Source organism: Podarcis tiliguerta (assembly GCF_965153285.1).
Source record: "Podarcis tiliguerta genome assembly, chromosome: 9".
Lineage (NCBI taxonomy): Eukaryota > Metazoa > Chordata > Lepidosauria > Squamata > Lacertidae > Podarcis > Podarcis tiliguerta.
The window spans coordinates 68,382,931-68,409,055 of record NC_139542.1 but is presented as its reverse complement, the minus strand read 5'-3'; the positions used below and the strand labels follow the sequence as shown (position 1 = coordinate 68,409,055).

Genomic DNA, 26,125 nt, shown 5'->3' with positions numbered 1-26,125 from the left:
ACATCTGCTTATCTGATATAATCCTAATTGTTCCAGATGAGGCCGAGTTCACCTCTCATTATGAGCAGGGCAAGCCTGCAGAGGATGCTTCTTATAGTGGAATCCTAACCATATCTACTCAGAAGTAATGCCTACTGATTTTAATGGGGCTTAAAAAGTAAAGGTAAAGGGGCCCCTGACCATGAGGTCCTGTGTGGCCGACTCTTGGGTTGCAGCGCTAATGTCGCTTTATTGGCTGAGGGAGCCGGCATACAGCTTCCGGGTCATGTGGCCAGCATAACTAAGCCGCTTCTGGCGAACCAGAGCAGTGCACGGAAATGCCATTTACCTTCCCGCCAGAGCGGTACCTATTTATCTACTTGCACTTTGACGTGCTTTCGAACTGCTAGGTTGACAGGAGCAGGGACCGAGCAACGGGAGCTCACCCCGTCATGGGGATTCGAACTGCCGACCTTCTGATCGGCAAGTCCTAGGCTCTGTGGTTTAACCCACAGTGCCACCCGCGTCCCTTTTAATGGGGCTTACTGCCAGCTAAATAGGACTACAGCCTGAAATAATGAACATGCACATTAAGTGTGGGGCCAAAATTTGGGCTGGTAAAAGCATACCTTCCTGTCCCCTTGTTGCCCAGTCAATAAACCATGGGAGACTCTCCCCTTATCTCTCCTCCCCATCTTCTCCCTGATGCACGCTCTGTTTGTGTCAAGGCTTGGCTGCCACAAGCAAAAGACAATATAAAATTTGACTTTTGCATGGAATTCACGTATGATTGGCTGAGAATTGGTGACAAATGCAGTGGATTGTTCTCCAACCTTCATGGGAGATAAACGGTCAGAGTTTTGTACCTCTGATCATTTTAATAGCAAGAAATAAAACCTCCCAGCCATAAAGTTTTAAAATATACTGGGCAGATGATGCCTTAGAGAGAGCCAACCATTATTCTTAGATCATATACTGCACAGAGTTGCTGGTACAGAACCAACTCATTCTATCAATGAGGACCCTATTTAAATGATGATCAGCATGGTCATTTTTTTCAGGCTATAATTTCAGGCTATAGTCTTGTGAAGTCCTTCTTGAAGAATAAGTTGAAGCTTATGAATCCCATCAAGAGGTTTTCAGGTAGGAAGAAAAACTAAAATGGCTTGCATGATCACAGATGGATTTATGCTTTACACACCTCCAGAGAACAGTCTTCCAGCTTTCCATTTATTGCTTCTTTTTCCTTTTGTAGCTGTCTTATATCATTCTCGTATTTCTTTTTTAATTCCTCTATCTGTATCTGAACCTCCTAAAATTGAAAAATAAAGCAATTGTCATATTTGAACACTATGCAGCAAAACAATGCGTAGAGGCACAGGGAGAAATATTTAACATGTAAAACACACACTCAAAACAGATACACCGAACCCAAAGGAACGAATAACACTTTTCTCATTTCTCACATCTGTCATGTGGAAGAACATTAAAAGTATCTGAAATATCCCCATCTTCGCAAGAACACTCAGTCTTCTCAAAGGTGTGTGAGCATTAAGGGACTTTGGTGGGGTGGCTATATTTTTAGATTTTTTGTGTGTGGCTGCCACCTACCACTCCAAGAAAGGCCGCTGGGAATGATGCTATACCATGACTTCCCAATGCTAAGAAATAAAGGTAAAGGTACCCCTGCCCGTACGGGCCAGTCGTGTCCAACTCTAGGGTTGTGCGCCCATCTCACTTAAGAGGCTGGGAGCCAGTGCTGTCCGGAGACACTTCCGGGTCACATGGCCAGCGTGACGAAGCTGCTCTGGCGAGCCAGCACCAGCGCAGCACACGGAAACGCCGTTTACCTTCCCGCTATAAAGCGGTACCTATTTATCTACTTGCACTTAGGGGTGCTTTCGAACTTCTAGGTGGGCAGGAGCTGGGACCAAAAGACGGGAGCTCACCCCATCGCGGGGATTCGAACCGCCGACCATATGATCGGCAAGCCCTAGGCGCTGAGGTTTTACCCACAGCGCCACCCGCGTCCCTATGCTAAGAAATAACCTTGAATAAATTAAATAAAATCAGCTGCTGCTGCAGTAAAAACTGACAGGTTTGGGAGAAGGCTAGGCCAGGTAGTTTAGGAGCAGCTGCATTCTTGGGAACAAATTTCTCAACCTAATGATATTAGTACACTCCCACTTTCACATTCTACAGCATTTTATAGTGTTGCATTTAATAATATTGCAATCCCTCTTATTAGGGAGCAAACCCCACTGAAATTGCTGGGACTTACATCTGAGTAAACATGCATAAGATTTAGATTTGTCTAGTAAAAGGTAAAGGGACCCCAACCATTAGATCCAGTCGTGGCCGACTCTGGGGTTGTGGCACTCATCTCGCTTTACTGGCCAAGGGATCCGGCGTACAGTTTCCGGGTCATGTGGCCAGCATGACTAAGCCGCTTCTGGCAAACCAGAGCAGTGCACAGAAACGCCGTTTACCTTCCTGCCGGAGTGGTACCTATTTATCTACTTGCACTTTGACGTGCTTTCGAACTGCTAGGTTGGCAGGAGCAGGGACCGATCAACAGGAGCTCACCTCTTGGTGGGGATTCGAACTGTCGACCTTCTGATCGGCAAATCCTAGGCTCTGTGGTTTAACCAACAGTGCCACAGCATTTCATAGTGTTGCATTTAATAAGACTGCAATCCCTCTTATTAGGGAGCAAACCACACTGAACTTGTGGGACTTACATCTGAGTAAACATGCATAAGATTTAGATTTCTCTAGACAAGCCATCAAAAAAAGAAAATGAGAAATGCACCAGAACCATTTTCTCTGAATCATTGAGCTCCCCACCCCCACCCCGAGTAAAACCATTCATACATAGATGAGTGTAATTAGGCTTGCGGAGTTGCAACTTCAAATAGAAGTCTGTACTTTTAACAGGGTAGACTAGTATGTTCTGTAGAAGTGCCCATGCCATAGCATTTGATCTGTAGAAAAAGAAAACTCAAGGTTCAAGTCTGGCTAAAAGCCAGGCCACCTTATGGTTTGGAAGTCAATTCCTTTATTCTTCTGTCTGTGAGAGTTCTTCGCACTTTCCCAGTGTGACACAAAAAACTGCACTTCTCACTTGCCCAGTATACCTGAAGGAGCGTCTCCAGCCCCATCGTTCAGCCTGGACACTGAGGTCCAGCTCCGAGGGCCTTCTGGCGGTTACCTCCCCAAGAGAAGTAAAGTTACAAGGCCTTCTCGGTGGTGGTGCCTGCCCTGTGGAATGCCCTCCCACCAGGCGTCAAGGAAATAAACAACTATCCGACTTTTAGAAGACATCTGAAGGCAGCCCTGTTTAGGGACGTTTTTAATGTTTGATGGTTTATTGTGTTTTTAATATTCTGTTGAGAGCCGCCCAGAGTAGCTGGGGAAACTATTATTATTATTATTATTATTATTAATCATCATCATCATCATCCAGTCATTCAAGAGTTGATGGGAAGTTCTCCTGCATAAGGTTCCACTGAACTGAGCTGAGCAGAGCTGAGCACGAGATGTGTGAAAGTGCTAGAGAGGCAAGCACACCTGTCCCCTTCCTTCCCATGTGATGATTGATGCTTGTCCTACCACTCCGATTTTCTGGGCATACTGCTAAGATGTGTATAATACCCAAAGCCAACAAGTATCATAAAGGTAAAGGTAAAGGGACCCCTGACCATTAGGTCCAGTCATGGCCCACTCTGGGGTTACGGCTCTCATCTCGCTTTATTGGCCGAGGGAGCCAGCGTACAGCTTCCGGGTCATGTGGCCAGCATGACTAAGCCGCTTCTGGTGAATCAGAGCAGCGCACGGAAACACCATTTACCTTCCCCACCGAAGTGGTACCTATTTATCTACTTGCACTTTGATGTGCTTTCGAACTGTTAGGTTGGCAGGAGCAGGGACCGAGCAACGGGAGCTCACCCCGTCGCGGGGATACAAACCGCCAACCTTCTGATCAGCAAGTCCTAGGCTCTGTGGTTTAACCCACAGCACCACCCACATCCCAAACAAGTATCATGCTACTACAGAAATCAGTTATTTAAACTTCTGAGCCCTGAGCTGAATGCCTAGCTCACAGAGTCCACTGGGAAGCTGCAAAACCTGAGAGCTCATTTACAGTGGAAAGAGCTGAATGTTCATCTTGTATGAATTGCCTTAGGATATCCCTATTTAGCATACTAGTGAACTTACTTTTCCTGCTTGCTGACGGAATACAATATTTCAGCCCGATCTTGAAAGACTATGAATTGGGGAGGGAAGTGGGGGGTGCTGATGACAAGGGCTTCGTCCCTCGTGGAGACCGATAAATTTCAAAGCAGAGCAGCTTAAGATGATTCAGAACAACCAAGCAAGGCTCTAAGACGTACTGAGTAGAAGCAATAAAAAGGAGAGCCATAACACCCGCAAAGGGAATAAGTGATGAGAAAAATTAGATTTAATCTGAGGATAGCTGCAGTAAGCAACATTTCAAAGAAATAGGTTTATCCCCTAAAAAAACAAAGGTTCCTATTCAGCTAGAAATAATTTGCTCTTGACATTCCTGGATAAAACACAAAGATTCTTATACATAAAACTACCAGGGCTAGAAAACACACAAAAACAACTATCAATGTCTCCAATATCAGAAGCCGAGATTAGGGAAACAATCTCAAATATGGCAAATGGTAAAACACCTGGGCTAGACTGCTTTCCAGTGGAATGGTATAAAACATATTATCTAAGTGACAGGAGATCAATGTATCAGTTACATGATGAGATCTTTAGAGAAGGAATCAGCTCAACACTATTTAACCAGGCCTACATTACTCTTATTCGAAAGCCCGGCAAGGACCTAACACAATGTGCCAACTATCGCCCAATTTCTTTGATAAACATTGATACAAAAATCTTAACAATATTGGCAAATAGACTGCAAGGAGCAAGATCAACTAGTATTAAAAATGACCAAACAGGGTTTATAAAGATGAGACAAGCTGCAGATAACATCAGATTTGATACATTTAAACAGGAAAGGTGAAGATTTAGCTATACAGTGGTACCTCTGGTTGCGAATGGGATCGATTCCGGAGGCCCGTTCGCAACATGAGAAGAGTGCAACCTGAAGTGCCGTATCTGCGCAATTTGGCGCTTGTGCGCATGCGCGAAGCATGATTTAGCGCTTCTGCGCATGCGTGAGTGGCGAAACCCGGAAGTAACCCTTTCCGGTACTTCCGGGTCACCAAGGGACGTAACATGAAGCAAACGTAACATGAGGTATGACTGTACCAGGGGTAGGCCAGATGTGGCCAAATCGCCTTCTCAAACCGGCCCGTGGACGGTCCGGGAATCAGCATGTTTTTACATTAGGAGAATGTCTCCTTTTATTTAAAATGCATCTCTGGGTTATTTGTTGGGCATAGGAATTTGTTCTCCCCCCCCCCCAAATATAGTCCAGCCCCCCATAAGGTCTGAGGGATGGTGGACCGGCCCACGGCTGAAAAAGGTTGCTGACCCCCCAAGTTATAGTACCTCTAGATGCAAACGGAGCAGGCAGGAGCAGGCAGCAAACCAGCCCAGAGGTCATTTGCTCCATCGCCTGAAAAACTGAGACACAGCCTACCTCCGTTTCCAAGTTCATTTGCCTAATAATCCCATCAGTTGACAAGATAGCTCAGTTGTGGAGTGTGGTGCAGATAATGCCAAGGCTGCAAGTTTGATCCCTGTAAGGGACATATTTCTGCATTGCAGGGAGTTGGACTAGATCAGGCATAGGCAAACTCAGGCCTCCAGATGTTTTGGGACTACAATTCCCATCATCATCCCTGACCACTGGTCCTGTTAGCTAGGGATGATGGGAGTTGTAGTCCCAAAACATCTGGAGGGCCGAGTTTGCCTGTGCCTGGACCCTCAGGGTTCGTTCCAACTCTACAATTCTATTATTCTAGTTAGCAAACCATAAACACCCAACGGAAGCCAGAAAGACCCAGCCAAGGGAAAAAAACCCAAAGCCAAATATCAGTAGAAGTTTGTAAAAAAACAACAAAAATCCTATGGCGTGTAAGGCGCAGAAACCTGTTATGGACTCTTGAGACAAATCCACAGCTGGACTTGTGGTAGTGCAGGCTTTGATTAATGGCTAGTCCCTGTTCCAATGTGCGTAAAAGCAGAATAGTGCCCAGACTGACGCTTCCCTCTGTGTGATTAATTTCTGTAGCCACTGGGTGCTGGAGCAAGCCAATGGCTTCAGTTAAAGCACACTGCAAACTCCTACCTACAGCATTTCTGCATGAACGTTGGAGTTACCAGGGCAACCAGTTTGGAATAAGTGGAAAGAAAGTCGACCTGGCTGGCTGGGAGTGAACTATGGATATAGGCATGAGCTCACTTTGATCACAGTTTGCAGCTGGTTGGCCAGAGATTTCTGCACAGTTGGACACCAATCTTGCAGTGGCATATGTAGAGAGAGACCAGGGCTACAGTACAACGTTCCACTATTACTTATGTATTGTACATGTATTGAACTCACAAAAGAAAAGAAAAATGCCATTCCAATACAGAAAGCTCTACATCAGGTAAGACCAAGATTTCTAAATCCCCTCTGACAAAACCACCACCAGAATCAGTATTACTAGGTGGGAAAAGCTTCTGGATATAAACTGGGTTTGCCTGTTGGTGAAGCAAGAAGAGGGAGATGACAAGGCACATCTCTGTGAGGAGCACTAAAACAGCCCATCCAACACTCTGATTAATTTCATTTTCAATAATGATGATGATTTGTTAACCCCAGGCACTCGGGCGGCTTCCAACATATATAAAAACGTAATAAAACATTAAACATTTAAAATCTTCCCTATACAATTGCTGCCTTCAGATGTCTTCTAAAGGTTGAATAGTTACCTATCTCTTTCCCAAGGACTAGGGGACACTTTTGGTGGGGAATATATTCAATTCTTCATTAGTTTCTACTCCTTCTTTTGGCTTGGTCCCCACAGCAGATGGCAATAACAGATTTAAAGATTTAGGATATGGGCCCCACAGACAGAAATTTGCATAACATTTGTGTATGCTAAAATATAGACATAGGCAAGGTAAAGGGACCGCTGACTGTTAGGTCCAGTTGTGGCCGACTCTGGGGTTGCGGCGCTCATCTTGCTTTATTGGCTGAGGGAGCCAGTGTACAGCTTCTGGGTCATGTGGCCAGCATGACTAAGCCTCTTCTGGCGAACCAGAGCAGCACACGGAAATGCCATTTACCTTCCCGCTGGAGCGGTACCTATTTATCTACTTGCACTTTGACGTGCTTTTGAACTGCTAGGTTGGCAGGAGCAGGGACCAAGCAATGAGAGCTCACCCCGTCACGGGGATTCGAACCGCCGACCTTCTGATCAGCAAGTCCTAGCCTCTGTGGTTTAACCCACAGTGCCGCCCACGTCCCTTTTAATGGGGCTTACTGCCAGCTAAATAGGACAGCAGCCTGAAATAATGAACATACACATTAGGTGTGAAGCCAAAATTTGGACTGGTAAAAGCATACCCACAGCACCACCCACGTCCCAAAAGATAAACATATATAGATGCAAATTTAAAACTTAAATGTCACCAGTCATTTCCCATTCAAATCTCTCCAGACCAATTTTTCAATTACTTTGCATCCCACTTCAGATCATCTCCAATTACTTTCCCAGCAGATCTTTCTCCCAATCAATTACATTCCCCGTCGATTTCCCATATTAATTACCCCCCAATAACCTCCATGTGTCTTAAATTCACTTATTTCCCCAAATAAACAGCATAACCCAGATCTTCTTTCAATTCAGGTCCTCACCCCCCACCCACCAATTTATTACCTATCTGGAACCACTTAGGACACTCGAGGCAGGAAGAAGGCCTGTGAATTAGGGCAAGCCAGGGCTGGCCCAAGACATTTTGCCACCTGAGGCAAACCACAAAATGGTGTCTCCTCCTCTCCACAGAAGAAGTGAGTGGAGATCTACATCAGGAACAAGAGGGGAATAAATATCTACATTGGGATTTTCTGCTCCTGGGGATCCTGCTGCCTGAGGCAGTCGCCTCACCTTGCCCCATGCATGGGCCGGCCTTGGGGCAAGCCTCTTTTGCTGCTTATGCTAAAGAGGAAGGAGCTAAAGAACCCTTTGCCCCATCCAAGGGCACGTCAGTGCCGCCACTTCCTCGCTTCAAGATAGGATTCTTGTTTTGAAAAACGAGCCAGGAGGATCATACCAGGCTTGAAAAAGCAAGGACCCTAAAACCTGTAGTTTGGAGCACACATTTGCAATCTGAATTGTTTGTTGCGGCAGCGATTACATTAATCACTGCACTGTCACGACGAGAAGCACAGGCGAGCAATGCCGGGAAGACAAGAATCCTGCCAAGGGTAAGCTAACCTTCCTTTCTCTCTTGCAAAAGCTTTCATTTCATCAGAAAACATCAGCTCAGCTCCTTTTTTAAAAAAAAGAAAAACACAGCAATAAAATCCTCGTTGTGATTTAAAGCTCCCTGTCTAGGAAGAACAATTTAAATGATGTCACCATGACTAAAGAGATTTAAAGGAGCAGATGAATCACAGCCCACTATTAATAGAACAATCCCACCTTGTGCAGTTTTTTCCTCTCGGCGTCCATGGAGGCTTGGGCTGATTTGATTTCAAGGCTGTGCTTCCTCACAAGATCTTCCAGACCTTTCACCAGCTGCGCTTTCAAACGAATCTTCTCCTCGCCTGGCTCGTGTTTGGCTTTGCGGAACTCTTCCCTGAGCTGTGGCTTAACGGCGTCTTTTTCCAAACCTGCTGTTACCTGGAGTGACAAGGCGCAGCCACATCAATTAAAGTGACCACAGAGAAAAGGGTTAACTCAAGTAATAAAGAAAATGCACTACATATAAATGCAAGCTATGCAGGTAAACATTTATCAACATAGGGGAGGCTATTGAAGACAGGCAATTAAATAAGAGACACCACAACTAAATCAAGAGGTCTTTCATTCTCTTTTAAAGCATGCATTGGGGTGAGATTGGAATACAGTGGTACCTCGGGTTACATACGCTTCAGGTTACAGTCTCCGCTAACCCAGAAATAGTACCTCGGCTTAAGAACTTTGCTTCAGGATGAGAACAGAAATCGTGCTCCGGCAGCCCGGCGGCAGCGGGAGGCCCCATTAGCTAAAGTGGTGCTTCAGGTTAAGAACAGTTTCAGGTTAAGAACAGACCTCCGGAACGGACCTCCGGAACTGTACAGTGGTACCTTGGGTTAAGAACTTAATTCATTCTGGAGGTCCGTTCTTAACCTGAGGTACCACTTTAGCTAATGGGGCCTTCCGCTGCCGCACGATTTCTGTTCTCATCCTGAAGCAAAGTTCTTAACCCGAGGTACTATTTCTGGGTTAGCAGAGTCTGTAACCTGAAGCATCTGTAACAGGTAGATCTCAGGGTGATTTGCAGGAGATTGCCAAGTGTTTCTGATTCCCAATCATTTAACAATAGCAGCAAGAAAATTATTTCCACCACCTAAGTGAGGCTGCTGGAATGAAGGGAGCCAACCAAGGACGGCCCTGTGTTTGAAAGGACTGCGAGCTCAGCTTAGTTCTGGTACTGGCAACCAATTCCCAGCTCTTTAACTCTAACTTTCACCCCAAAAACAGAAAAGCAGATCCAACAAGCCGGAAGTCTGCACACCCCTAAACATCAACAGGGAGAAACGTCTGCAGAAAGCTGGACTGTCACAAACTAGACCAGAACTCTTGTCCCTGATGTGCTAGCACCCCACATGTAGGTGGAAGGCACCGGGACTCTCGAGATGGAGATAATAATTTATAATAATAATAGTTTATTATTTATACGCCGCCCATCTGGCTGGGTTTCCCCAGCCACTCTGGGCAGTTCCCGACAGAATATTAGAACCACAATAAAACATCAAACATTAAAAATTTCCCTAAACAGGGTTGTCTTCAGATGTCTTCTAAAAGTCAGATAGTTGTTTATTTCCTTGACATCTGATGGGAGGGCGTTCCACAGGGTGGGTGCCACTACCGAGAAGGCCCTGTAACTTCACTTCTCTCAGGGAGGGAACCGCCAGAAGGCCCTCGGAGCTGGACTTCAGTGTCCAGGCTGAACGATGGGGGTGGAGATGCTCCTTCAGGTATACAGATCTGGACCTCAGATAATTCCAGCTAGAGCATCAATACTTTACTCCTTAAACCATCATATTTAAACCATAGTGGCTTGCCAGAAGAGGGAGCCACTAGACCAGGGGAAGCCAACATCAATAACAAAATGGAGCCCAAGGGCATCAGAACATTCCAGAAGCACAGAAAGAACTTGGGCCCTTCCAGGTGGTTGCTAATTTTGGATGGGATTCAGTCACATGCCAGCAAATTCATGTCTTGCAATTACGAGTTGGTTTGGAGATCTTGTGCCACAAACCCACTCCCACCACTTTTTACAATGAAGAAAGTGTTGGGAAATGTATTTAAAAGGTAAAGAAGAAGAAGAGGAGTTTGAATTTGATATACCGCTTTATCACTATCCAAAGGAGTCTCAAAGCGGCTAACATTCTCCTTGCCCTTCCTCCCCCACAACAAACACTCTGTGAGGTGAGTGGGGCTGAGAGACTTCAGAGAAGTGTGACTGGCCCAAGGTCACCCAGCAGCTGCATGTGGAGGAGCGGGGAAGCGAACCCGGTTCACCAGATTACGAGTCCACCGCTCTTAACCACTACACCAAAGGGACCCCTGACCCTTAGGTCCAGTTGTGGCTAACTCTGGGGTTACGGCGCTCATCTCGCTTAATTCACCGAGGGAGCCGGCCTACAGCTTCCGGGTCATGTGGCCAGCATGACTAAGCCACTTCTGGCAAACCAGAGCAGCGCACGGAAACGCTGTTTACCTTCCCACCGGAGCGGTACCTATTTATCTACTTGCACCTTGACGTGCTTTCGAACTGCTAGGTTGGCAGGAGCTGGGACCGAGCAACGGGAGCTCACCCCGTTGCGGGGATTCGAACAGCTGACCTTCTGATCAGCAAGTCCTAGGCTCTGTGGTTTAACCCACAGCGCCAGCCGCGTCCCACGAAATGTATTTACTTTACTTTATTTATTAAATTTGTATACCGCTCTTCATCCAAAGGCCACAGGGTGGCTCACAACATTAAAATACAAAGGGAGAACACAAAACACGTAACAAATAAGCAAAAATGAACCAATAACCCCCATCCTACAAACACATTTGAAAGGCCATGGGTTGCTTAATCAGCCATCGGCCTAGATGTAGAGAAACACTTTTGCCTGGTGCCTGAAGATATGGAATGAGCAGGTGAGCCTCTTTAGGCAGAAAACCTCCCCAGGGAGAGCATTCTGAAGGCAGCCCTGTTTAGGGAAGCTTTTAGTGTTTAACAGACCACGGTATTTTAATATTTTGTTGGAAGCTGCCCAGAGTGGCTGGGGAAACCCAACCAGATGGGCGGGGTATAAATAATAAATTCTTATTATTATTATTCCACATACAGGGAGCCACTGCAGAAAAGGCCCGTTCTTGTCATGAAGTGAAAAAGGGTTGTCACGTCCTTTTGCAGACTAGCTGCAATAAACCATGAGCAATTTACATGGAAATGGACGGAATGGCTCCCGGTTAACTTAGTCTATCAAACTGCATCATCATATAGAACTTCATCTGCAAAAAGGGAAATGTGAAGGTTATGCACCTGAACGTCTGCACCGTCTTGCTTGCCTTGGCTCTGTTTGGTGGACGCTGCTTGCTGAAGGGGTAAGATCTGATTCTTTAGTTCCTCCGCTTCGCTCCTGGTCTTGCTTTGGGAGTTCTGCACCGTTTCCATTGCTTCTGCGAATGTGAAAAATGCCGTGTGATGTGCTTATATTTTCATGTGCACGATGGATGAATGCATTTAAAAGAGTGTTGCATTCACATAGTTCATTAAGGGCTGTTGCTGTGAGACCTGTAAGGCGAGGCCAGTATTATTATTCTCATGTTGCAGTTGGGGCAGAAGAAGGGAGGGCAGTAGCATACATAACAAACCTACATATAAAATTCATAGCTGGGGTCATATTTGAACTGGTAATTTCCCAGATCACGTTCATAAATGTTCCGCTTCTGCATCTCCCTGCACAGAAGCAAGTCCTACCCAGTGGCGTAGCATGGGGGGTGCAGGGGGGGCCGGCCGCACCGGGCACAACATCTGGGGGGGGGGCGCGCTCGTACTCGCAGCTCTCTCCCCCTACCTGGCTCACTCACTCTCTCTCACTGCAGTGCTGGCTGTGCGAATCCCATCCGAGCTGCCGGGTCGCCGCTCACTGTGGAGGGGAGGGTGCCAGGCGTGCGGTGCGGTGCGGAGAGAGAGCGAGGGACTATCTGGGGGAGGGACAGTGCAGCGGGGGGGGGGAGGGCGCAAATTACTTGCCTTGCCCCGGGTTAGGGGGCGCAAATTACTTGCCTTGCCCCGGGTGCTGACAACCCACGCTACGCCACTGGTCCTACCTGTTTTATGCAGCAGTTCATTTTCTTGCAACAGAAGCCTCTCTTTGGCAATAATCAGCTCCTCCTCCAGTGCTTTTGTGAGACTTTTTGCCTCCTTAGTCGTCTGATGAGCCTCCTTGAGCCGAATTTCCAGGTCCTGTAAATGCACCACACAATTGCAAACTTAAGACTGCTGTTTTTGCCTTTAAAAAAATAATTTCCATTATCTGGGAGCACCCCAGTTGTCAATGAATTTCTTTCCCTCTTGATAAGTACTGTCTGACCATGTGGAGATAAGAATGATTTGCAGTTTCTGTTCAGGGCAGCAGCCCACAAATTTTCTCGTCTTGGAATATGGCGGTGGATTTGGCAGGAACTATTACCCTAATCAGGGATGCGGGTTAAACCACAGAGCCTAGGGCTTGCCAATCAGAAGGTCGGTGGTTCGAATCCCTGCGACAGGGTGAGCTCCCATTGCTTGGTCCCTGCTCCTGCCAACCTAGCAGTTCAAAAGCATGAAGTGCAACTAGATAAATAGGTACCGCTTCAGCGGGAAGGTAAACGGCATTTCCGTGCGCTGCTCTGGTTCGCCAGAAGCGGCTTAGTCATGCTGGCCACATGAGCCGGACGCTGTACACTGGCTCCCTCGGCCAATAAAGCAAGATGAGCGCCGCAACCCCAGAGTTGTCCGCAACTGGACCTAATGGTCAGGGGTTCCTTTACCTTTATTACCCTAATCAATTGTAAAAGGGCTTATGTGATGAGAGCAGGGATTTGCTCACAAGCTCCACCCTTTCAGTGCTTCAGTCCCACCACTCTCCACCTGCTGAAGAGTAATGGTCTGCAGGGGTGTGTGTGTGCAAAACCAGCTAAATTTTCACCAGCTAAATGGTGCGTTTCCCTGTGGGCGCTTGCTTGATCTGCACAAGTACTGTAGGATTTTGCCTTTACAGGTGTGATGCATCCAACCTCTCTCACACACATTACAAGGCAGTAATGCAGATAGACAGGCAGATGTGAAGGCTAATACGTTTAACATTCAGGTGCTCTTCTTCTTTTTTAAGTGGCTTATAATTATTGGGATTACAGGAAGAGTAATGTGGGAACTTAACACTTTCCTCCATAGCTGCAGTCCAGGTAAAAGGTAAAGGTAAAGGACCCCTGGATGGTTAAGTCCAGTCAAAGACGACTATGGGCTTGCGGTGCTCATCGCACTTTCAGGCCACAGACAGCTTTCCAGATTATGTGGCCAGCATCACTAAACTGCTTCTGGCACAACGGAACACCGTGACAGAAACCAGAGCACACGGAAATGCCATTTACCTTCCTGCCATAGTGGTACCTATTTATCTACTTGCACTGGTGTGATTTCGAACTGCTAGGTTGGCAGGAGCTGGGACAGAGCAATGGGAGCTCACTCCGTCGCGGGGATTCGAACTGCTGACCTTCTGATTGGCAAGCCCAAGAGGCTCAGTGGTATAGACCACAGCACCACCCGCATCCTTTACCTTTTGCCAGGCAAAAACCCTCTACTGCAGTTGGTACAGACAGATTCCGTCCCAATGCTTTCTGGTGGTCCCCACTTCACAGCTGGTCACTTGGGAGCTATCAAAAACCAACATCATCTGTCTCTGTGTTTTAGCATCATGATAAGAAGTACGATAAGTAGAACACTTAGCATCTGTAGAGCACTTTAGAGTGCTCCAAGGTGGTTTCCTGAAATTTTCTCAGCAAGCCTTAACATCTTTACAAGGTAGGCTGGTATCGTTATGCCTATTTTGCAGGGAAAGGTGCTAGGGTAATATGGCTTGCCAAAGCCACTGAGTGAATTTTAAGCAGATATGAGTTTTGAATCAGGGGTTTTCTAGCTGACACTCTTAGCCACTCAATAGATCAGCTTAGCAATTAATAATAATTATTCATTTGCAACAAGAATGTGCCTTTCAGTTGCTTTTCTCTAACAACTTCATATTCACACGAAGGAAAACACATCCGGAAAATCGTGGAAATGTGTCAGTCCTCTCTATATAACTTTGCCTTAAGAATTAATTAATGATCAGACTGATGTTTCCCAAGAAACACCCCTTTCATTTCATCCTTTCATCCTACGTAAATTTCTGGGGGAACAAAATCTCATGGTACTGAAAGAAGTTTCTGCCAACCGAGAATTCTGCCCTAAGCAAAATAAGCTTTCATAAGAAATCAAAAGAAGCTTGCATGATAAATGTGTAAAGTATGTTCCTTTTGTTCGCATTGCCCACATTTTTTTCTGGAGAATGGCTGCTTTCTTTTGACACCCCGTGTTAGCTTGTGAGTTGGAATAAAATCGGAAGTTTTAAGTTATTTCAGTTGTGTAGTGTTGTTTCCCACTACTGCAAAGGTAGCTGCTGGGACAGATCTTTCTAGCACAGTCAATTCTCTGCAAGATTTATTCAATCAGTAACAAGTACATAAGGCACACTTTTCAAGGGGGGCAGTGTGTGTTGTGTCCCCCCTGCCCCTGATCGTATAAAGCCTTCACTTGGCTAAATCGCAAATGCCTAAAGCAACGTGCTCATGTATAGACACAATTAACATGTGCGCAATTTATGTTTTTGTATTGTAGATTTTCAATTCCCAAGAATACCGCCTTGAAATCCATTTGTTGATGAAGATATGGTTGATTAATTAGTAATAAACGAGAAAAATGTCAATCGTAATGGCAACTGGGTTGCACGCCTGCGAGGAAGAAAGTAAAAGGATGAGTGCTACTTAGATGGCTTTTAAAGCAGATGACACAAATCCATTAAACTGTTCCCATTCAATCAGCCCCAGCCAGCATGTGTCATGCCTTGAGGCTGATGGCAGCTGGAAGGCTGCATTAAAATATGATGCAAGTGGGCTAGAAGAATGTAACCCTGTGGTTGTGCACAGGCCCAGCATCTCATTTAAAACCAGACCCTGAGCCACCAGGCATGTCATATCATCACTCAAGAGATCTGGAATCCAGCTGAGTGCTGCTTGTGGTGTGCTAACCCCATGCATAGCGAATGAGGGCCTGATGCAACAAAAACAGGTAGCGCCCAGCACCACATCATTTAAATCGAGCCCATAAAGCTTTGCAGGTGGAAAAGAATGTAGATTTCCATCCATTTTTCAAACCCCACTTACTACAAGTTCATGCGCCCAGGCAGTGCCAAACTACACATTACTCTTAATGTGCAGCTTGTAGTTACCGTATTTTTCGCTCTGTAAGATGCACCTTTTCCCTCTTAAAAAGTAAGGGGAAATGTGTGTGTGTCTTATGGAGTGAATGCAGACTTCACACAGCTATCCCAGAAGTGATCCTTCTTGCTGTTCTGGCTTCTGGGATTCAGAATATTTTTTTTCTTGTTTTCCTCCTCCAAAAACTAGGTGCGTCTTGTGGTCTGGTGTGTCTTGTAGAGCGAAAAATACGGTAACTCTTCTTTAAAAACAAATGAACTTTTATCAATTATAGGTGTGACAGAAATGCAACATGTAAGTTTACCTCTTCCCTCCACAGCATGATCAGAAGGAAATTCCAGTCCCCATCCTAATTTGGCTACAATCCTTAGGAAAAAAGCCTTCCCATGGACACCAATAGGAATTTCCCCCCCCCCATGTCATTCTAGCTGCATAGGGGATTACTGATTCCAATAACTCCAGAGAGGGTTGAGATAAACCTGCCTTCCCCTTGTGCCGCGTTTCCTGTAAAGGTTGTCCAATTTGGCATGCCGGTAATTGCTAAGAGTAAAAAAGGGAGAGGCAATTACAAGCTACACACATTAAAACGTAGCTTGGCTGCACTTTCTAATCTAGAGAGAAGCTGCCCTGATTCTGCTCCCAACTCCTCATGCTACAACAGCTATAGCTGAAGATGAAGGCCTGGAAACGATGCCTTATGAGGAACGGCTAAGGGAGCTGGGCATGTTTAGCCTGGAGAAGAGGAGGTTAAGGGGTGATTTGATAGCCATGTTCAAATGTATAAAAGGATGTCACATAGAGGAGGGAGAAAGGTTGTTTTCTGCGGCTCCAGAGAAGCGGACACAGAGCAATGGATCCAAACTACAAGAAAGAAGATTCCACCTAAACATTAGGAAGAACTTCCTGACAGTAAGAGCTGTTCGACAGTGGAATTTGCTGCCAAGGAGTGTGGTGGAGTCTCCTTCTTTGGAGGTCTTTAAGCAGAGGCTTGACAACCATATGTCAGGAGTGCTCTGATGGTGTTTCCTGCTTGGCAGGGGGTTGGACTCGATGGCCCTTGTGGTCTCTTCCAACTCTATGATTCTATGATTCTATGAATGGGACAGCAAAGAGTAGGGGCTTACAGCTTCTCCTTCCATACATCTCCTGCCCCCTTCCTGCCCATTGCCTCTGCTGGAGAAACTGAGGTCCCGCCTCCTGTTACCTCACACTGACCGCAGGAGAGAAAATGCCCCTCACAATCCAGAAGATGCGTTTAGGATGGAGGCAGCCGTGGACAGCAATGGGTTCCAGGAGGACCCCATTCTGCTGCTCCCCTGACTGCGTGCTTACCCAACAGCAGCAAACTGTTGCTACAAGCTGCTGTTTTTAATTTCCCACAATGGCTTGGGATGCCCAGTGGGGCACTTGTGAGGCATTAAAATGGCGGCTCTGAGTCATCCACTGCAAAGGGCCCTGGATGGGTGCCAGTTCTGATGGGTCCTGATGGTATGACGAAAGCCAAAGGTCTCAGGTGCTGCCACTGGACTTAGCTCTGCGTTGTCATCCTTAGCTCAGCTCCATCAGTTTTCTTTTGGTGGGGGAGAGAACTTTAAAAAAACTGCCCCCTTCAGAAAGGGAAATCAAAACTCAGGTTAAGCCAACCAGTGTTATGGACGGTGCGCAAGCTTTGCCTTTGCTATACAGTGGTACCACGGGTTACATACGCTTCAGGTTACAGATTCCACTAACCCAGAAATATTACCTCGGGTTAAGGACTTTGCTTTAGGATAAGAACAGAAATCGTGCTCCGGTGGCGCGACGGCAGCAGGAGGCCCCATTAGCTAAAGTGGTGCTTCAGGTTAAGAAAAGTTTCAGGTTAAGAACAGACCTCCAGAACGAATTAAGGTCTTAACCCAAGGTACCACTGTACTGGTCTCTTCAAATGTAGTATTTTATATATATTTTTCCTAAACGGCAGCCATTTGCTTTGAATGGCTCTGGTGAGAGCTGCACACAGCCCCCTCATGAATTTTCACTCTTGGCCATCCTTGGCCAAGTAAGTTTAGTATGTTGTACTATTTTATTGTTGTTAGCTGCCCTGAGCCTGGCTTCGGCTGCGGAAGGCAGGATATACCGTATTTTTCGCCCTACAGGACGCACTTTTTCCCCTCCAAAAATGAAGGGGAAATGTGTGTGCGTCCTACGGGGCGAATGCAGGCTTTCGCTGAAGCCTGGAGAGCGAGAGGGGTCGGTACGCAGGCTTCAGGAAGCTCTCTCTTGCGGAGAGCTGCCTGGACGCAGAAGCCTGGGGGGCGCTGAGCTCAGCGCCCCCCAGGCTTCTGGGCTGTGCGCAGGTCTCTGCAAGCAGTGGGAGAGCCGTGCAACTTTGCGCAGCTCTCCCACTGCTTGCGGAGAGCTGCCGGTTCTGGGGACTTCCCCCGCCCCAGCCCCGCACCTGGGGGGGGTAATTTCCCCCCCTTATTCCCCCCCCAAAAAATCTAGGTGCGTCCTACGGGACAAAAAATACGGTAAATAAAATTTTTTATTATTATTATATTATTGGCTGCCAGGAACTCATTTCATAGATTTAGAAGCATGCTGATGACTTGATGACTCAAGGTGCAAAGCAATAAAAAGCTTTTGTCACTTGCTCTAGCGTTATGGTCCTACCTGCATCTTCTCCTTCTGCTTCTGGCAACATTTATTCATTTCACAGATTCGCTGGCCTTTTGCCACCAGGTCAGCCTCCAGTTTCTTCACCTGCTGCTGGGAGGCAGCTTCTCGGGCCTCGTAATTTTTCCTCTGCTCCAGTTCCTTTTGCTGCCATTCTTTGTATGAATCAGCCAGGGACTGCTGCATGGTCTTTCTCCAAGTTTCTTTCTCCCTCTCGTGGGAGGCTTGGAGCTGCCTGACTTTCTCGGCAAATTCACTGGCCAGTTTCTGGTTCTCCCACTTGAGGTGGGCTGCCTGTGTTTCCACACTGTCCTTTTCGTTTAACTCCTCCTTGCAATCCAGCATTTCTCCTGTAAATGCCCACTGTTTGCTGACAAGCTCATTGGACTCCTCACTTGAAGACTGGATTCCATTCTCGAAGCTGAGCTTCGTGTGTGTCATCTGCTTGGGGAGGACAACCTTCTCGTCTACTCGATTGTCCTCTCTTTGTGGTTCCCTCTCTCCTATCTGCCTCTTGCACATGGTGAATTCTGAAGGTACCATCTCTTTCAGCCTCCTGTGTTTTTCCAAGGTTTCTTCAAGGGTCTGGATGTGCTTCTGAAGCGCCTCTGCTTCCTCCACTTTGCTTTTGTACTGGAGGAGAGTTTCCCTTGTCTCGTCGAGGATGTGCTGAATCTCTTCTTGGTGGGCTTCTTTGAGAGCTTGGATGCTGGCCTCATGCTCATCATTTTTAGTGTTCAAGGCATAGATCACCTGCACCCAAAAGGAAAGAACAACGTAATGTCATACGTGTGGAGGAAAAACATAGAAGAGTTCCCAAAAATAGACCAGAGGCAAGAGTAGCAACACCCTAGTGGTCCCGGGCCCTAAGGAAGTTAGATTAGCTTCAACCAGAGCCAGGGCCTTCTCAACACTGGCCCCGGCCTGGTGGAATGCTCTGTCTCATGAGAACAGGGCCCTGCAGGATCTGATTTCTTTCCGCAGGGCCTGTGAGGCAGAGTTGTTCCGCCTGGCCTTTGGCTTGGAGCCAATTTGATTCCGTCCCTCTCTTTTTCTTTTCCTTTCTCCTCCTGTGATGAGGCTACATTTTAATATTTTAACGTTTCAATATTTTAATGTTGTATTTTAATTTTGTTTTTTTAAGTTGTATTCATTCAAATTGTTTTTATTATTGCTTGTTAGCTGCTCTGAGCCCGGCCTTGGCTGGGGAGGGTGGGGTATAAATAAAAATTGTTGTTGTTGTTATCCAGCAGAGCTTTACTTGTGCTGAAGGCAAATGTGTGTAGTGATCACAAAGCCAAATACATTCAGGATTGGCATAGTCCATAAAAATCCAGTTGTAGCACTTACAAAATCTTACAAACTTATAACAAGACTAAACCTTAACACTATGTACAGAACACCACACCAGAAGGAAGAGAGAGAGAGAGAGAGAGAGAGAGAGAGAGAGACAGACAGACAGACAGACAGACAGACCGACCCAGGCTCCTTCTGGCCTATATTTATAGTCAGCATGACCTTAATTGGAAGAGATCAGAGAACCAGTTCAAACCAGCTTCCCAGAAGGTATAACCCAAACAGTCATGAAGCTTCTGCCTGCTTCTCTCACACAGAGAAACTTCTAGTAGCTGCTAGAATCCCATTGTATTAATCAGAATAGGAAAGATCTCCACACATCAGATCAATACTTTCTGCACCAAGAAATGCAAACTGACACATAATGGGGAGGGGGATGACCTGTTAATATATTATAGTGAAGGTTCCATGGTTTTACTTCTAAGTAGTCCTGAGCACACTTGACTGGGAGTAACCTCTACTCAACCAAATTTATCTTTATTTATTTAAAAAAGTGTTTAGATACTGCCCTCTCATAAAGTATCAAGATAGTATACAGCTGTGATGTTAACATAGAGTGCTGGAGGTGAAATAGTTAAACAGGCTACCCAATCAGAACCCAGGGGGTGGAGTCAGAGGGACTATAAAATCAGCTCTAGGAGGGGCGAAGGGGGAGAGTTCATTGGGAGTTGGGTGGTTGGTTGGTTGGAGTGGAAGTGAATTGGGATAGAGTCTGGGGATAGGTTGAGTTAGTGTCGTGAAATAGGCTGAGTCTAGGCTAGGCAGACAAGTAAATATCTGAGAGGTGGTTTAGTGAGTGAGAGCAGGTAGCAAAAGTTATAGGTCTGGATAGGCATCCCATGAATGTGATTGACTGATACCGTTTATGAAACCACACGCTTGTTAAACTACAATAAATAAACAGAAGTTTATGTTCCAATTTAACCCTGACAGGACTCAGTATTGTACCAGGTAGGGCAGCGAGAAATCAAGTGGTGGCACAGGGATCAATAGACAGTGAAACGTCCGGGGACCCTATGTGATCGCCACAACAGCAATATAGAAGCATTTTGTTGTTCAAATGATGGAATGCACAAGGAAATGTTAAACAGTTGTGTAGGCCTGTTTGCATTTAAAAAATCTTCAAGAGATGCCTGAAAGTCTAAAGGATGTCTAAAGGAAAGTCTAAAGGAAGAGTTGTCTGTAGCATGGGGCTGGTGCCACTAAATCTCTGGTCCAAGCCAGTTGGGCCTCTCTACTGTGTGGGGATTGGATTTACTTCCAACAAAACATGGTTTGCATTGCAGTTTATGCATTTTTTAAAAGTTCAGGGACACTTGTGTGCCCCAAGCGGTGACAACTGAAGGGATTAATAGGCAATAAGGGCAAGGAGCAATAGTAAGGATTGGGGAGGCGGATGAAGCAAAGGAGATGTTTCTAATGAATGCTCAGAGGCAAAACCATTTAAGCTTTTTCTTCAAATGTATGTGGCAGGTTACTTCCTTCTGGTTATGTGTAAGGCATGGAAGTAGGGACCAGAATAATAGCCAGCCATAACCCCACAAAGATTAACCACAGTGTGGGGACACTGAAAATTTAGCAAGCTTAAGCTGTGGGTTCTGCCAAGCCATGAGAATGATGTCATTTCTCTGTTTTCACAGATTTCTCATCAGTGACACAGACGCTACAGATGGCTATAGGGCAGGTGTCCTACCCAGTGCTTTTTTTCTTTAAAAATGTTTAGGGGGTACTCTCATCTTCCGCCTCCTATTGAAATGCTGCCCTTCAATGAGGCCAAACCTAAATGTAAGGAAGTTGTGTGGTCGTGGCCCAAAGGACCACAATAAATATAATAAAGTGAACCCCTATAAATCCTTGAGTGTGCTTCTAATGGAGAATTTATGGTAACCTGTTGCTTTATGAAACTGATGATTTTGCAAGTTGCCACCCCCCCACCGGGGCAGAAGTACAGCTCATATGTGAATCACAAAGATACAGCTCATAAACTAGAACATAAATTGCTACATGGTGCAAACGGCTACATGTAACATAGGTTCCCAACATGCATACAAACACAATGTTACAAGCGGTGGGAATCAGAGCTGAATCAACAGAAATTGCTAGTGCTTATTGTGCATGTGTATTAAACATGAAATGAGGTAATGATGTACATGATTGCTGAAAATGGAAATCCTTTGTTTGAAATGTTATAAATACCACCGCCTGGACCCTTGGGCGGTGTTGCAGTTTTGCGAAAAGATTTGACTGGTACCTGTTGCTTTGCAATAAACAACAATGGCCACCTAACTCCTCTTGCCTCCGAGTTTTATTGGCTTAAACTCAGAAGATAAGCCGTTTTTGGCTTACAACATTAGCTTTCCCCTGGGAAGCTGTCAAGTCTCAACCCTTTGTTCACCAGTACAATGGTACCTCAGGTTAAGTACTTAATTCGTTCCGGAGGTCTGTTCTTAACCTGAAACTGTTCTTAAAATGAAGCACCACTTTAGCTAATGGGGCCCCCTGCTGCCGCCACACAATTTCTGTTCTCATCCTGAAGCAAAGTTCTTAACCCGAGGAACTATTTCTGGGTTAGTGGAGTCTGTAATCTGAAGCGTATGTAACCTGAAGGGTCTGTAACCTGAGGTACCACTGTATACTGCCTTGTTGAAACACTTATCACAATGCTATTTCAATACCAGTATTCAACAAAATGGCGATTTATCGCATAGCCCTACAGAGGAGCAGGCCCTGCTTGTGCATTCTCTTCTCTGCAGGAGAAACAAATGGGATGAATTAAGTTTCTTGCATTGCAGGAGGTTGGTCTAGATGACCCTCGGGATACCTTCCACCTCTACAAGTCTATGAATTAAATAGGCTGGCTTAATGTATATAGCCATGTGTGTAGGTCCCATTACTTATTTATTTGTTAAAGTAGTTATATACTGTACTACCCTCTCATAAGGGACGCAGATGGTGCTGTGGGCTAAACCACAGAGCCTAGGACTTGCCAATCAGAAGGTCGGCGGTTCAAATCCCCGCAACGGGGTGAGCTCCCGTTGCTCAGTCCCTGCTCCTGCCAACCTAGCAGTTCAAAAGCATGTCAAAGTGCAAGTTGATAAATAGGTACCGCTCCGGTGGGAAGGTAAACAGCGTTTCCATGCGCTGCTCTGGTTCGCCGGAAGTGGCTTTGTCATGCTGGCCACATGACCCGGAAGCTGTACGTCGGCTCCCTCGGCCAGTAAAGCGAGATGAGCACCGCAACCCCACAGTCATCCACGACTGGACCTAATGGTCAGGGGTCCCTTTACCTTTACCCTCTCATAAAACAATATGGGAGCAATGTGAAAAATAAATAAATGAAACACTATTAAAAGCAGGACAGATAAATTATAAAAATGACTGGCTATTAAATAAAATGACATTAGAGAGTCTGCAAGCAGCTGAGGAAGATGCATGAACTTGAAGAATGATCCAAAATCCTGCTGTCTACAACCTGCAACAGCTAAGTCTATCAGTGCAAACAGCTTAATATTACTTGACTTGAATACACAGGCTAAACGACAGCCTCCAGGAGTATTGAGGCCAAGCCGGTTATGTGCACACGCACACACCAAGACCGCACATCAAGAGATAGTGGTGAAAATTATCTGTCTCCTCTCCTTGAAGCCATTTCTCCCTCTCCTTTCCCTTCCAGGCATAAACGATGGTTTTCATATTGCCTATGCTCCGATGCGGGTGGCGCTGTGGGTTAAGCCATAGAGCCTAGGACTTGCCAATCAGAAGGTCAGCGGTTCGAATCCCTGCGACGGGGTGAGCTCCCGTTGCTTGGTCCCTGCTCCTGCCAACATAGCAGTTCGAAAGCACGTCAAAATGCAAGTAGATAAATAGGTACCACTCCGGCGGGAAGCTAAATGGCATTTCCGTGTGCTGCTCTGGTCCACCAGAAGCGGCTTAGTCATGCTGGCCACATGACCCGGAAGCTGTACGCCGGCTCCCTCAGCCAATAAAGCGAGATGAGCGCCGCAACCCCAGAGTCGGCCACGACTGGACCTAATGGTTAGGGGTCCCTTTACCTTTTTATGCACTGATGCAAAGCACGGCCGAGTGCTTGTCCACACTTCCACTCGGGCTGTGTCTAAAAAGCACAGGTCTGTGCTCTTTACTGACACGCTTTCTAGGCAGGGGTCCAAGAGGTTTTCCCCTTTCCGAGGGAAAACCTGCTCTTTAGCAGTAGATTTGGAACAAATGGTATTCTCTGAATTGCCATTTGCTCCGACTGAGCGCTCAAGAGCAGTTTTCCCCGGAAATGGGGGAAGCAACAGAACAAGAGGAAAGGTGGATAAGCCCTGAGCTGAGGGAGGAAGACAAAAACACACCTGAAAAGTCTCTGCATACAGAGCAAGGGATGTCCACACTAGGGCTGGGCAATATATCAATATATCGCCCAAAACCAGTTTGAAGTCTATATCGCAATATCGGTTTCATAATTTTTGACCTGGAATATATTGCAAATCATGATGTATGTATGTGTATGCTATGCAAAATCACAATGAGGGCGAAACTGTGAAGCCAGCCAATGCCTCTACATAGCTCCATCCTTTCAGACATTGTGATATACTGGTATATCACAATGTTTAGATGGTGATATATTGCAATGCAGGAAACCAGGTATCACCTGGTCCTAGTCCACAAATGCCTTCCCAAAGGGGGTACATGCCATAGAAGGCTTTTGACACACCAGTCAGGAAACCAAATAAAAACTTTATTTATCTTTCTCAAATGAGAACAGAAGAAAAACAGGAAACTGATACAACAAAAAAGTCCAGCGACATAATGATACACAATGTGCACATGGGCAGAAGTGAGATAATGGAAGGGATTCATGGGAGGTGAGCAGAATTTCTGTTGTCCCCCCAAAAAAAATATTTTTATTGGTTTTTTTCACAAACATAAATAAAACTTAATCTTTTACAATCATATTATATCATCGTATTTACACTGCGTAAATTCACGCCCAGATTTCCATCCTTCCCTGCTTCAGTGTTCTTAGTTTATAACTTCTCTTGTAGATTCTTATTTACCTTCTATACTCATCAGAGGATTTATGTTAACCCTACTACAGTTTTTAGACTTCTACAGTTAATTCTTATATATGCAACAAATTTACCCCACTCTTCTTCAAACTTTGTCCCTTTTTGGTCTCGAATTTTATAAGTCATTTCAGCTAATTCTGCACACTCAAAAAATTTAGTCTGCCACTCCAATACTGTTGGGGTCTCCTGTAATTTCCACTTTTGAGCCACGAGGATCCTAGCTGCAGCCGTAACATATTGAAATAGTTCACAATCCTCCTTTATCAGGGAGGTGAGCAGAATTTCTGGAATTACCCCTAAGACAGCTCAAGAGCCATGGGGCAGCTGCTGAAACAGAGCACCCTCTGGGGTTGGGTGGTTGATGCTAAGTGGTGTTGCTGTAGATAAGATTCCACATGGCTGCTGTCCATTAAGCAAACGACATTAAAATAAAAGCCATGCACATGCTCATTGCTAGGTGATATTTGAAGACTGCAGTCTTAAAAATAACAGGAGTATCCGTGCTGAGTCTGGGAACATTCCAGATAAATATGCAACAGCAAAACATATTCTGGGAACTGAGCAAACAAACACCCCAAAGCTATATTGGTTGTTAAGACACTCCTATAAGGGAGTTTCATATTACTTCTTGTGATTTCCATGTACAGTGGTACCTCTGGTTATGTACTTAATTCGTTCCGGAGGTCTGTTCTTAACCTGAAGCACCACTTTAGCTAATGGGGCCTCCTGCTGCCACTGCACCGCCGGAGCCCAATTTCTGTTCTCATCCTGAAGCAAAGTTCTTAACCCGAGGTACTATTTCTGGGTTAGCGGAGTCTGTAACCTGAAGCGTATGTAACCTGAAGCTTATGTAGCCCGAGGTACCACTGTAATATCAACTCTTCCCTTTTCTTTTTAGCCAGAGAAAAGCACTAATGAACCCAGATGTTGCTCAATTATTCAATGACTGCTGTCAAGTTGGCGGAAACGGAATTAAATAATTCTGCATTGCCAATTAGAAGCAATGGCTCGGATCCTGGGCAGGGGTGCTCTTCTTTAGAAAGGGACAGGAAGACATTTTATCTGAAGGATGAGATTACTTGGGAAGAAAGCTCATGGGGTCACACTCCAGCAGTGGCCGGGCAAGATCCCTAGGGGATGGGGCCAAGTAGGTGCCCCTCCCCAACCTGTTCAGCTCAGCTGAGAAGCAGGATATTTTCATCCCTGGGCAGGGCAGCGAGATTTAAAGACGGATGAAAACCTATCTCTCACTCAGATGATCTGTACCAGTATGGTGAATAGTAGTGAGAGCCTAACTTTCCTTCCATTTGTCTCATGCCGGGTTTAAAGCTCCTTGCCCCACACAGCATGCAGAAAGCCACACCACCATCA

The 26,125-nt window shown here is 45.8% G+C and overlaps 1 protein-coding gene across 3 annotated transcripts in view; it reads right to left on the bottom strand.

Moving 5' to 3' along the window:
* The window catches only part of FAM184B (family with sequence similarity 184 member B), a 73,349-nt gene that overhangs the window by 27,436 nt on the left and 19,788 nt on the right, over nt 1-26,125 (bottom strand). For 2 of the 3 annotated variants that reach the window (XM_083458091.1, XM_083458090.1), the window contains exons 2-6: nt 18,324-19,079; nt 12,489-12,624; nt 11,698-11,834; nt 8,598-8,798; nt 1,181-1,291 (exon numbers count right to left, since the gene is read on the bottom strand). In XM_083458091.1, the coding sequence (XP_083314217.1) occupies nt 1,181-1,291; nt 8,598-8,798; nt 11,698-11,834; nt 12,489-12,624; nt 18,324-19,079 (1,341 nt within the window). The remainder of the gene's footprint in view (nt 1-1,180; nt 1,292-8,597; nt 8,799-11,697; nt 11,835-12,488; nt 12,625-18,323; nt 19,080-26,125) is intronic. The other variant, XM_083458092.1, reaches the window with a different exon arrangement.